We start from the raw sequence: 14,028 nt of genomic DNA, 5'->3' as shown, positions 1-14,028 counted from the left end.
CACATCACATGAAGACTCAAGTTCCTTGAGGGACAACTTACTGCTTTGTAGAGATAGAAAATTCTTGGAAAGCTTGGCACTTAATCATAGGCAGCTGGTACGCACGTGCACACACCTTGGACAAAACATAGCCTATTAAAAGTGTGTATCTATCTATCAATGTACCTACCTACCTCCATACCTTCACCTAAACTTACATTTACAGCAAACTTATGACTGACTAACAATTGTGGAACTATGTTGCATCACCACTCGGTGTTTAAAGTTAAAACTACTTAAAAAGCATGACCATTGTCGCATTTATAAAGTCATCTCAGGACCGTCCGAGTGCTCGGTTTGATTCCGTACGGGATTGAATGAAATACGATGCAATTATTCCATCATGTCGATGATTTCCTGAAGCCTCTCGCTTGTTTCCTCATTACGTTAATTGAGTCCAAATTGGCTCAGTAGGTGCATCACAGTTATCAAGAGGATTAGATTTATCAGATGACAACCTAAAGCCGGCAGATCCTATTAAGCGGAAAGCAGCTAATGTAGAGGAGCAGTTTCAGTTCACCGCAAGAGAAACAGGAGAGTCTATAAAATAAGGTTGTGCACGATATGCAGGTTTTTTTGGAAGTACAAGCATTTTGTGCAAAACCTGTTGAGCTCCCTACATATAAATTTTTTTATTAATGCATTTGGCTGATGCTTTTGACTTACAGTGCATTACAGGCTATACATTTTAATTTGGATTGAACCTGTGATTTTTTTGCAATGCTAAATACTCTACCAATTACTTTTAATTTTATTTCGCTCATTTTCTAATGCAGCATTGCACCTATACCCAATAAAGAAAGTAATCCCAGAATGCATTGCATTAAGACCACAATGCATTATAGGAAGTCTGTTTTCACAAAGTATACGTGCAAAACTGAATTTAGATTTTTGCATTATATCAAAAAAAAAATGCTTATGCAACACCCAGAAAGAGGTCCTGCTGTATATTTATTCTGCATTGCATGCTGCCCTTGCGTTCTACTGACATCTTTAGTTTAATCTCTAGATTAGCACATAAGATCCTCTCCGGCAACCTGGCCAATTCGCCCACACGGCCTATTAACCAAACACCAAACATCCATATGGAGTCTTTTTACTTCCCTGGAAATTCTGCAGCCCGGATTATCGGAAGAAAAGTTTGTCACAAAGTTGAAGTACATAGAAACCCAGCGATCTTGTTGGTTGTGAATGGGACGGGGGGCCTTAAAAACGTCCACCAGTTTAACTCAACTGGAAATAACAGTTTAAGCTTAAAAGAAGTGCTGCTATAAGCGGTTGTTGAATAACATCCAGAAATATGCACATGAAATGACTGTAGCACAGTGCTAAACCATTGCATCATGGAAAAACACACAATGATAAAATGTATAGCTTTGTAATAAACGAAAGACATTGAGATTTGGGGTGGATGCCGTTGACCCAGTTAGTAAACAACCCTAGCAACCTTAAAGCCATAGCAACAGCAGTCGGTGGGTTTTTGGCCTGGATTATTTCTGCAGGACCAGACGCTTCCTGTGTGTCTTCACGGCTCAGTCTGAACGAGGTAAAACTTTCCTGCTTTATGCGTAATCTGATACTCTTAACATTGCACTGACGTACATTGGCTCTTAATCATCTCAAGCATGATTAGTTGCCTCACCTGTCATTCAAATAGCTCTTCACAGCCCGGCTCCTCCCACTCCAACATCTCAGATTAAAAACTTACACGACTGCGAGAGATACAAAACACATGCACACAATTAAAAACAGAAAGACAGATATATTATAGGAATATTATGAACTTTTTACTCACCTCATGATTCATTTCTGAGTGTCGTTTTGTAACTTCGAAGGAAATCAACAGAGTCAACGGAATCACTGATGTGGTGTACCGTTTTAATAGGATTAAATTAAATCAATTTATTAACGTTTGCTTTCTAACAACAGTCCTGCTGTCAGACTGAAGACATCAAACTAAATCGAGTTATACCGAACCATGTGCTTTCAAATTAGAATAAAAATACTTTAAAACAAGTTTAACACAGCAAAACTTTACAGTTGAGCTTCACCAGGGCGATTTTGTGATTCACACCGTCTGTGATGTAGTTCGTAGATCAAAAATATTAACTTTCCTAACTGATTCCTCTTGTGTCAGATCATCAGTTTATCATGTGTGATCGACTCATCATCATCATCGTCCAAAAAAGGACATCTTTTCTCCTACACAAGGGGCTTTAAAACATTTTGTCAGCAGAAACCTCTTGATCTAAATTATTTACTTGACCACTCCCTGAGATTTTGAATTAATATTACAATAATTTAATAGTACATTTGCATGTTTAAACAAATATTTATTTTTATCAGTTTTAAAGTTTTTATCAGTAGTATTTTTCATAATTATTGTTATTATTACCGGTTGTTGGAGCTTCATTTGGTCATTTTCATTCATTGATACATAAAACGTATCTGTTCATTTACCATGAGTTCCCAGTTTCTGATATATTAATATGTTGTGTAATGGTTACATGACATTTAGACTAAACAAATTAAATATATATTTTGTATATTTTGTAAGTGTTCTATTAAAGATTTAATTTTAAAACTTTTTTGTTACATTAATACCGAGCCCCTAAGGTGACAATGGAGTAAAAAAAATCTAAAGTTTAGTTTCATGTGCTCAAGTGAAACTCTCATGTGCAGAATTTTTTATGGTTAGTATTGCGCGCGCACGTGAAACCATCGCGCGCGCACGTGAAAGCGTTAGTTTTTAAGTGCGCACGCAACAGTTTTCACGTGCGCACGCGAAAGTTTCATGTGAGCACGTGAAACTGCACGTGGTAGTTTCACAGGCGTAAGTGAAAGTTTTACGTGAGCACGCGATAGTTTCCCGCGAGCATGCGATACTGTCACATGCACACGCAATACTTTCGCGTGTGTGCACGCGAAATTAAACTTTATTTAATTTTTGCTCCATGTCCCCTTAGGGGCTCCGAATATCTTCTTTATAAAAATGTAATACTACATTTTCTTTATAATTGTACCAAATTTTTTTTGGAGTTTTTGGAGAAACGCATTCAGTTCTAGATTTTGTTCAGTTGAATCATTTCATCATTTCTTGCTGAATTACAAATCATCCTCTCGGTGGCTTAAACAGGACAGTAAAAAGGAGGAGGGCGGGATTCAATCTACGGGTAATGACAAAAGACCACTAATCTGGATTGAGCAATTTAATTCAGCGAAAATAGTTTCAAAATCTTGTCCCATGAGATACTATTGGGAATGGCTTGCTCGGATATTCTGCATAGTTGCTGTGTAGTTACTAACAGCACAAGATACAGACAATCCAAACGCTAATCCCAGATAAACAACCCATTCCCCCAAATTTTCTTTTGCACCAGATATGTTTCATATGAAAGAAACACAGAATTAAAGGGTCGGTTTTGGAAAAATTCTTTCCTAATGATTTATTTATTAAAATTAGACTTCAAGCATGTACAACACAAGGCACTGAGGTTGCACAATGGATCTATTTTGACACATTTTGTTTAATTCAACAGCCTGTCGTCAAATAACAAAATAACACGCAGCAAAATACAGCAGACTTTGACTTGACAAAAGCAATATTTATAGCAAATTTATCCAAATATGACACCCAGCTGAGAAGCACAGTGCTGAATGAAATCAAAAGTCAGGGATCAATTCATCACCGGTCTGAACTCATAAAGGTCCATTTTACTTAATCACGTAATTTCTTAAACAAATAAAGAAATTTAAATAAACATACACACATAGAAAGTGCTCGTATAGAAATAAATAGTAAGTTCGACACATGTGAACAATATTAAAGACGATGTCAACTTTGGCATCTGATGAACAGTCATCAGTTTACACAACTGGATCAAAGCAATCACGTTTCAAATCTCCTGACCTCTTTTTCGAGTTTGTCTCGGAGTTTGTGGAAAGACGGTCTCTTTTTGGGATCTGCTTCCCAACAGGACCTCATGATGGCGTAGATTTCAGGTGGACATTCATCGGGTGACTCCATGCGGTAACCTTGATCCACACGTTCTCTCACGTCAGTAACCGTCTACAAGAAACGGAAAAAATGCAGCGTACGGTGTTAAGATGAGTAAATAATAAATACAATAGTTTTTTTAGGGTACTATTCCCGAAAAGCTTTGAGGTAACCAACAATATAAAATTATTGACCAAAGGGCAACTTTCTGATCTCTCTCTTGAATCCTACACAGAAGTGATTTGCAATTCATCGACTGGCCACTAGAGACAGGCACAAAAAGGAAATCGATCCCATAACTCCCCCACCATATTAAAATATTAAAGTGTTTTTGGTCTATATAGCTAATTGATAACTGTGGGGGGTGAATTTTTTGTAACTCCTGTGATTGAATTATATTAAGCCTTAATGGGGTCGCACACCGGACGCGCAGCTCAGCGCCGCGCCCTTCTAAAAAAAACAAAAAAACAAACACATTGTTTTCTATGAGTATACGCACACCGGCGCCGACAAGTGGCTCCTGTCCGCGCTGCCCAGCTACGACTCAGGAAGTTGCTCAAATCCCTGTCGCGCCACAGAGCGGCACTAACATAGTTTAAGATTAATTAACATCATATTTGTCTCAAATCAAAACTGATTGGCTGCTAACGTATATTTTGCATTTTGAAGTAGACGCTATCCGACGAAGCTCACGCTATTTAATGTGCACTTCCGGTTTATGATACATCCGAGTTGTCCTAGATGCGACTTGACGCGGCGCTGAGCTGCGCGTCCGGTGAGCTGTGCGACCCAATTTACAGTTCTGCATAATTAAGGCCACGGCGTCTTAAGTGACGGGGGAGTGCCGATGTGGTCACTACCGTCAAGCTAGGTGGGCATGGTTTCAGAAACCAGGCAACTCAGTTACACCCACATTCTGCCTCTTTGCCCATTTTTGGTTATTTGGGAGTGACGTGCAACCAAGGAGACAGCCGACTCCGCCCACTTTGGGCTTCAAAATAGCTCTACAGAAATGTATGGGTGATGACACCACGTTAATGTTAAGCAAAACACTAAATGAAAACTTAAGTTTGGAAAAACTCACCATTTTGGGATATGGCTGCCTGCCGTAAGAGAAGATTTCCCACAGAAGTACTCCATAACTCCATACATCTGATTGAGTGGAGAATTTCTGTCAGAAAAACAATAAATCCACATCAAATTCATTGATAAAACATTATTAATAAATAAATCCCTGCATGACTTAAAATTAACATAAAGTATTAAACATTTTAAGATAGCAATTTTTTAGGTAAAAATAAATTTAGTCAGATAGTTTCATGTTGACTCTGTGGTGTTCCTCTTACCCTGGTCTTTAAGGCTTCGGGTGCGGTCCACTTCACAGGGAACTTTAAATTGTCTGGGGTGTCCGCACTGACCTTTGCCACAGCCAGACCGAAATCACTGACTTTGGCGACCGAGTCTTCAGACACCAGAATGTTGCGGGCGGCGAGATCTCTGTGCAGAAGTTTCTTTGACTCTAAATGTTCCATACCTTCACAAACATCTCTGTAAAAACACCCAAAAAAAACATGAAACATCACAAAAACACATGAAAATAATACACACACATCTCTTTTGTTCTATAAACAGGAAGCTTACTAAGAACCAATGAAATTACCACTAAATCCCAATGTGTGATTTATTGGAATACTTTTTATTAATTTTATTGAAAAAATCCTAAATTTTTAATCTAAATTGTGTAAATATGCGTTTAAGATAAACTAAAAATAAGTATGCAAGACTATAGAAAACTTGCTTGTGCATGTGTGAAATCTTACAGAGCAAATCTCAGCAGCTGAGCCGAGCTGACGGTGAAACGTCCTCGCGAGCGCAGATAATTCACCAAATTTCCCTTTGACGCACAAGATACTTATCACATCATATCATATCATCTTCAATCAGAACAGAAGTGAATGTTTCACACATAACAGAGCATCATAATAATATAAAAAAATGTAAAACTGTTGTACCTTTGACATTAATTCTGTTATGATATAAAGTCCATTGTGCAGAATGACCCCTAATAACTGCACCAGATTCTTATGATGAAGGCTTCTGTAAAGAGCATAAATCGCAGATGAAATTCTTATTCTGAGATCAATTTTTTAAAACAAAATGCAATGTTTCACCTCAAGGATCATAAGTGATGCATTTTTATGGTTATAAGAGTGAGCACTATCACTAATTTAGCAATTAAGTAGTGCTAAAAAGTTTTGAATTTGTCATTTTTGTGATTTACTACTTTAACTATCTTAAACTGTAATCTAACCTTGATATATTTACTATTAATGGAGTAAGGTCACGTCAAAGATTGAAATAAATTATTAAAATCAAATTTTTATGCTCAAAATCTTAGCATTAGTTTATGAGACTTTAACTTGGATTCCACAAACAGGGTCACATACGACCAAATCGACAAACCACTGAAGATAACCAAAATTACTCATATTTGGAGCGATACAGATCAATGAAACATTTTTTTTGTGTACCTAAAGTATCACATGTTAAAATAACACAGTATGGGGGTGTTTTCCGGACAGGGATTAGACTAGTCCAAACTGAAAAGGACTTGCACTGACAAATCTTAAAATACATCAGTACACTTTGTTTTGCCTCAAAATGCACACAAGTAATGTTTTTAGTAAGGCATGTTTGATAAAACTAGTTATATTTCCTAATTAAACTAAGGCATACGCTGCAAAAAATGATTTTCAAGAAAAACATTCTTAGTATTTTTGTCTGGTTTTCAGAAAAATATCTAACAATTCTTAAATTAAGATGCTTTTTCTTGATGAGCAAAACGACCCAAGAAAATAAGTCTAGTTTTTAGACCAAAATGTCAAATTTTAGTGCTTTTGTGCATAAACAAGCAAAAAATCTTTACACTAAATTCAAGGAAAATTCAAGAAAAATGTGCTTATCCCATTGGCAGATTGTTTGCTTGTTTTATGCACAAAATCACTTAAATTTGATATTTTTGGTCTAAAAACTTTGCTCAGCAAGAAAAAGCATCTTAATTTAAGAATTTTTTAGATATTTTTACTGAAAACAAGACACAAATACTAAGAATTTATTTTCTTGAAAATCATTTTTTGCAGTGAGCTTAAGATAATTCCTGCCCAGAAAACCTCCCCTAAATGTACTGATGTAACCGGGTCATCAGATAGGAAACATTATGACTCACGTCATGACTGATGTCTCTTCGAGAAAAGCTTGAGCTGTTACATCACATTTGATGTTCTTGACGGCGACCCTCCGCCCTCCGTACTCGCCTTCGAACACAGCTGAAATGTCGACATGACCGTCGGTAACCTCACAGTACTGACCAGATATATTATTACATACAGACGTCCAAAAAACCTATACGTTTATACTGTATGATTTATACACTTATAATAAATAAATTGGAGTTTACTTGATTCTAGTATACTTATAGTATACTTGAAGAGCTTCGTTGCAAAACGAGATAAATCAATTTTTTTACATTTTTGTCAAAACATGTTTATTATTATGTTATCATGTAATTATTTTGTTTTATGGTGCTACTTAACTGAATTTTTTAAGTTATGAAGGTTTAAATCAAAACAAACCAACTGCAGTTGAATTGAAATTAATTGAAATGCCACAACCAAAAAACGAGATTTCTGAACAATTAAAAAAACGGTGGTTATCTCGTTTTGCAACGAAACTCTTCACTTGATTCTTCTCTTCAACATTGTGCTAACCCTAAATTTAGAATTTGATTGATCCATTTCTCTTAAGCAAACTTTTTGTAAATCTAATACACAGTATACAGTAGTACTACAGTACTCCAGTTTTTTTTTAAATTTCAAACAATGCCTGTCTCGTTTCCCAATGTAAGGGCTGAGAGATATAACAATAGTGCTGCATGATAAATCGCATGTGATTGCCATGCGCATCTCATAAGTAAAGCCGGGTCCTTGATCAGTAGCAAATCGGCACCACCCGCCCTCAGATGGAGCAGCACCCACTACATATAAAGCTAGCCTGGTTTAAACCAGACCATTCTCAGTAGTAACTGAGTTATGGTCTGGCAAAGCTTCATAGACAAATCATTTCAAAGGGGCGTCACCAATGGACATCTCTCAAAAGCCTCTTTGTCCAATTGGATAGACCTAAAACCAATCAGAGCGTTGAAGGAGATAACGTACGTGGAGCAATATCGGACTTTGGCCAGATCCAGTCGGTAAGACAACGATAACATTTTTTTTTAGATATGAAGGCTTTGAGTGTTGTTCTTTGCTCGGGTTTTAACCAAAAGGAAAAGTTTAAATCGCTTAAAACAGATGCCAGAGCTGATTCGAACGACTGATGTTCCACGGCGGCATCCATCTTTGTAAGTACAAAATCTGCTTCACCGTTGCTGCGCTGTCGTCATCGTGTAAAGCCCACCCCAAATGTTTCTGATTGGTGCAGCGATTTCTCCCCATTAGAAATGGGCTTGAATGGCCTCTCTGCCAGACTTACTTGCAGAGCAAATCTAAATTTTTCGGAAATTAGATTTTTCGGAAGTTGTCTGGGTTTTCCCAGGCTAACATAAAGCTGTAGTTTACTGACAATCGGGGCAATTTTGCATTAATTGTCGCAGATATTACGCCTGCGACTTGGCCATGAACTACTCAATTGTGTAGGAAATGCTGCTCCATCTGAAAGCAGGCGATGGTGATTTACTACTAATCAAGGAACCGGCTTTACCGACGAGATGCACATGACTATCCCGTGCGATTTATTACGCAGCCCTATATAACAATCAATATATTCTGTAAAAACCATACCTCCAAATTCTCCTTCACCAATGGTATCTCCTAAAGACAACTTTGATATATCCAGTAACCAACCAGCTGTGAAATAAACAGATTTATATGGTAAACAACCACTTAACTACTAAAGACATATATTTCACTATAATTTTTTTGGTTGGGGGATTTTTATCAGACAATCACTTACATTTTAACAGCTCAGTCTCAGCAGACTTTGTGCCTTCTTTCTTTTTTGGCTTTAGTAGTATTGTAGCAAGGGCACCTTTGTTTCTGGTATAAAACTGCAATGACAAATAAATATTCATGGCACGAACATCATGTTGCTGCTAGAATAGCAGCCAGGAAGCCCAATTATATATCTATATATAAGTCTTGTAAAATGCTGCATGTTCACCACATAGAAATAGCTGAGTGGGCGACTTGTCATTTCCCTCATACTAACCACAGGACCCATGCAACCCGGATGTGTCACTGGAAAACTAAGATAAATGAAGAAACGCTGGCTAAAATAAGCCACACGCCACGGCACCCTGAAGCCGGCGTAGTGTGACGCACCTCTATCATGTCGATGAGGTTGGAGAAGAACTCTTTGTTGTCGATGGACAGTTTGTTGTCTCGAAAGATGACGCGGTAGTGAAACACTTCTTTGTTGAAGCAGAGGCACAGTACGAAATCGCCCGGGTGTCGGATGGACTCTCGAACCAGGAACAGGCCGTCTTCCATGGGCCGGAGTTTGCGTGCAGCCTGTGGTCCTGATATATTTCCATGAAACCAACTGAAAATTCATCAGAGAAACGTTAAAGTCAGTGCTTGAACAAAAGTGTTAAAATTGGTAGATTAACTGGTAAAGCACTGTGTTAGCAGCACAAAAGTCATGTCTTGTAATGCTGCATTCACACCAGCGAATAGAGGCGTCAAGCACAAGTGATTTCAATGTTAAGTCAATGTGAAGACGCGTTGACGTGCGTCTGGAGGTCTCGCAGCGCGAATGAGGCGTGGTAGACGTGATTCCGCCTCATTCGCATGTCTAGTTCGCACAAATTGCACAAATTGAGCGTTTGCGCAGCAAACGCGCGGGTTAAAACATTTGAACTTTGGCAGAAAAACGCGACGCGTTGAGCAATCAGGAGCTTGCTCTAGTAGTGACCTGATTAAAGGAAGCGAGCGGAGTTGCAGAAGCCCCTCCCATGATGCGAATTTCTCTCGATGACTAGAATTTTACGCACAGCTTTTTAAACTCAAAATGTTCAAGTGGCAAAGTAACACATTAGATGCTAATTTGAAGCCTCAAACGTTTATCCTAGATGATTAATGAAGTTTAAGATAAATGCGCTTCATGCTTAAAGCCATTTGTAAAGTATGTTGAAACAGAAATGGTTTCACAAACTCTATTTAGCCTTCCCAAATCTGTTATTCATAAGTCCGCATACTACTTTGTTTGCTACACTGAGGTCTTTTTTTAAAAATGCAATCTACACGCACACCATTTACTTACTATTGTTGACATACAAAACCACAAACATCATCAGACTTTCAACAGTCTCTCTGCTATGCTTATTAATGCTAAATACTAATCAGACTACTTCCTTTCCTCCTGTAATCTAACAACAGTTCCTCTTTACAGTTCTTCAGAGTTTTAAAAATGATTTCTTAATCTTGACTTACGGCATTAGGCTGAGTTTAGGGTCTATACGGACGGCCTCCCTCTCTCGTAGGTTGGAAGCGGACACCAGGCCTTCTTCTCCGGTGGTGTTGTGTCTCGCTCTGTACACCCCTTTTTTCTGAAAATCACTTTAGTTAGCAAAGCTAGCATGATTTTATTTTGCATAACGGTAAGAAGGAGTCCAATGTGCGTTTTACCCCTCCTGACGCCAGGATTGTGAGGACATCACCTTTGCAATACTGTATTTCGCCCGCTTTAGGTTTACCATGGTCTTTTTTGGCAACACACTGCGTGCCCGCCATCCACGTCTTCTGTAATAAGAAAAACAATGAGTGTGAGGTTTGCAAAGCTTATTACAGGTAATGTGTGGGTAAATATGGTTCACTTACCATGTCCATATCTTGAAATATTGAAACATCAGCGAGGACCAAGACTTTGAGAAAGCTGTTCATATGTTAGACGTAAAACTATCAGACATAAAATGTGCTACAGGGTCGGGAAAAGGGGGGTTGATGCCTAAAACTTAAAATTATCCTGTATAATTATTACAGAAGGTATTTCTTAACCTAAAAACAAAACAAGAGACAACAAATGTATAATATTTGCACTTCCTAATGTTCAATCGAAACCTAACCTAAAGATGATTGAAAACTATCAACCCTAACCTAACCCCAACCCTAACCCAACCCTAACCTAAATGCATATATATAATGTAATACACTCATATATGTAATACTAACCAAATCAACTCAAATGTTGTATATACTAGTAACTTTTGTAAACCCAATATGAGAGTGAAAGCTTCAACAATAAGATTCATTATTTATCTTTTCACTTACCAATGCAATGCTTCTATGCATAGAAAGGATGTTGTTATGTCCAATGGTTTTCTCGCTGTGTGAGCTGTGACTATCATGAGTGTCTTAAGACATACATTTACTTCCTCAAAATAATCTTGGCTTTGACAGGTTTTTTTTGGCCAGCCCACAACATTTATTACCACAAATGCTGAACGAAATACAGACACCAATCTTTTACATAAGCAGTCACAACAGACACGACCAGAACGTTGAGTGTTTTATAGATTTATTTAGTCAAGCAGCACTACACAGAAATTCAAACAAAAAGATCACAATGTTATTCAGAATCCTACAAAGGATAACAAACACTCAACAGGAACATTTTGCCGAGGGATAAGTTTGCAGGATACATTAAAAACAGTTGGCAGAACGCATTCAAGCAATGTAAATAATTCAATATACTAATATAGTTGAACTGCCATCTGTCTAGTCAACCGTGCGACACTGTGCGTCTTTCTCAAGAGTTTCCTGTTTATATAAAAAGCTAAGAATAGAGAGGTTTTATATTATTATTTTTATATCATATTGCAATATGAAGAACCAGAAATTCACCTAATCTCATATTTCAAGTACTTTAAATTGCTCTACTTTTACCGCAGGCACATGTGAAGAACCACAGACTTTATTCTACAACAGTTTGTAGATCATTAGTTTGTTACCCTGTCGAAATACCAGCTTGCTGCTATGAAATGACTGATTATTATTTAAAGCAAATGAAAACGATGACAACAACACGCGTAAAATTATATCATATATATTTTTGTGCACTATGTGACCAATCTTTTCTGCAAATCAATAATCAGTTATTGATCATTTAAAACTTGTACAAATCCAGTGTAAGGTGGATGACAAAGCACACAAAGTCACAAAAGATTTTGTGTTGCTTTAACAGCATATAAGTGAAGATAGTTACATTTTTATTTCTAAACGTAATTGTATGCTTAAAAATAGACAGTATAGATATTAACGCCTTTGCACCGGCTCCAAACATTAACTATACTAAGAAATATATCAATGTTATCGCCTTAGATAATAAAATAATATCTTGCCAACCTTTGAAGCAAATGGCGTCTTTGAGATTTTTATTTTTACGCCTCAAAGGTGTGCTTGTGCGATCTTAAAAATAAATTACATTGATTCATAATTTTTTACATGGCCTACATTTTTTAATGTGACTTAAGGTGCTGCGTTTAGATTCTTGTGTTTTCTAGTGGTGATATTGCGCATAGAGAAGCTACGGTTGCTGCAACAGGACAACCATGTTGTCATCTGAGACAATATAGTGACGAATCACGCTCTGTAGAGCAATTTGTCCATTTAGGGCTACTGTAGAAACCTGGCAGCGTGAAATTTCATGTAGGGGACCCGAGGTGCATGTAGATACCTCATTTGGTAATAAGAGACATAACGGGTCATTTCTTTATACACACTACAAAAAATGACTTTCTTATTTGTTTTAAGTAAAAATATCTAAAAGTTCTTAAATTAATATGTATTTTCTTGATGAGCAAAATGACCTAGGACAATACGTCTAGTTTTTAGACAAAAAATATAAAATTTAAGTGAATTTGTGCTTGAAACAAGCAAAACAAATCTGCCAATGAAATAAAAGAAATTCTTGAATTAAGTGTTTTTGAAAAAAGTAAACTTAGAACTAAAAACATTATTCATTCAATATACACATTTTTTTAAGGTAAGTGGTTGCAATCAATTTAAACAAAAAAATTTGAAAAACAAAACAAAATGTTTTTGTTTAAATGTAGCTTAAATAAATTGATTGCATCCACTAACCTTAATAAATTTAGTACATTGAATTAATAATTTTTCTCTCATTTTTACAAAAATACTAAGTAAGAAAGTCATTTTTTGCAGTGCACCATAAAAAATATATAGTTCGTTTATTATATTGCAATTCTGTCAGTAGAATCCTTAATCCGAAAATTTACACACTGCACCTTAAAGTATCCCAATTCTTTTGGGGCTACTCACAGCGTGTATATGCAAATATCTACACGCAAACCCCAAATACAGTACAAATACTCCCAGTCAAAAGTTTGAGTACACTTCATAAATTTGTTGTGATGTAACTTTTCGCTCAAAAGAAAATATTTAAATTAAATCAAGAAAAATAGATAAGACTTTAAAAAGCATCCAATTCTCATAAAGTTTGAGTATACACAACAGGGCAGGAACTCTAAAGATTAAATATGAGGGTTTGGTTTAAAGGCACAATATGTCATTTTTGCAGCTAGGGGTCGACATACAAAAACGTACAAAAGCTTGATGAAGAAGAGTGGAAAGATGAATTGCAGCTTTCACTGCTGATTGGAAATCAGTCTAAGGAGACTAAAAAGCATGTTTAAGGATGATGTAATGAAAAAAAGTTTTATAACCGATGTTCAGAGGTGCACTGCAAAAAATGGTTTTCAAGAAAAACAATTCTTAGTATTTTTGTCTTGTTTTCAGTAAAAACATCTAAAATAATTTTTAATTAAGATGTATTTTCTTGATTAGCAAAACGACCAAGAAAATAAGTCTAGTTTTCAGTCCAAAAATATCACACCCAAGTGATTTTGTGCACAAAACAAGCAAAAAAAATTGCCAATGGGGCAAGCAAAAAAATCTTGAAAATTTTTCTTAAACACT

General features: G+C 36.7%; 1 protein-coding gene across 9 annotated transcripts; it reads right to left on the bottom strand.

Annotated features, from left to right (window-relative positions):
- Positions 1-3,455: 3,455 nt before the first annotated feature.
- Positions 3,456-13,971, bottom strand: matk (megakaryocyte-associated tyrosine kinase). Of its 9 annotated transcripts, none has more exons than XM_055218289.2 (13): positions 11,362-13,971; positions 10,912-10,966; positions 10,720-10,830; positions 10,525-10,640; positions 9,415-9,634; positions 9,047-9,140; positions 8,875-8,940; positions 7,263-7,362; positions 6,049-6,133; positions 5,857-5,930; positions 5,383-5,584; positions 5,121-5,207; positions 3,456-4,108 (listed from the first exon to the last, which is right to left on the bottom strand). In XM_055218289.2, exons 1-13 carry the CDS (start codon positions 11,436-11,438, stop codon positions 3,929-3,931), a joined length of 1,467 nt encoding a protein of 488 aa, XP_055074264.1. In that variant the 5' UTR covers positions 11,439-13,971; the 3' UTR covers positions 3,456-3,928. The 9 variants fall into 9 exon arrangements, with proteins under 9 accessions (XP_055074264.1, XP_055074263.1, XP_055074265.1 ...); XM_055218288.2 differs by having other exon boundaries at positions 10,720-10,833; positions 11,362-13,970; XM_055218290.2 differs by having other exon boundaries at positions 10,720-10,833; positions 10,912-11,088; positions 11,362-11,444.
- Positions 13,972-14,028: the final 57 nt, after the last annotated feature.

The sequence above is a fragment of the Misgurnus anguillicaudatus genome, chromosome 23, assembly GCF_027580225.2.
Source record: "Misgurnus anguillicaudatus chromosome 23, ASM2758022v2, whole genome shotgun sequence".
NCBI classification, from domain to species: Eukaryota; Metazoa; Chordata; class Actinopteri; order Cypriniformes; family Cobitidae; genus Misgurnus; species Misgurnus anguillicaudatus.
Note: the sequence above shows the minus strand (reverse complement) of the source record. Positions and strands in the feature narration are given on the sequence as shown.

Bases quoted from the DNA above. Each gene is read 5' to 3' on its own strand.
- matk (XM_055218288.2), bottom strand. From the start codon at position 11,438: ATGATAGTCACAGCTCACACAGCGAGAAAACCATTGGACATAACAACA. The intron at 6,134-7,262 runs GTGAGTCATAAT...TGCTCTTTACAG, and splicing joins GAAGAGACATCAGTCATGAC to AAGCCTTCATCATAAGAATC. The intron at 5,931-6,048 runs GTACAACAGTTT...TGTGCGTCAAAG, and splicing joins TAACAGAATTAATGTCAAAG to GGAAATTTGGTGAATTATCT.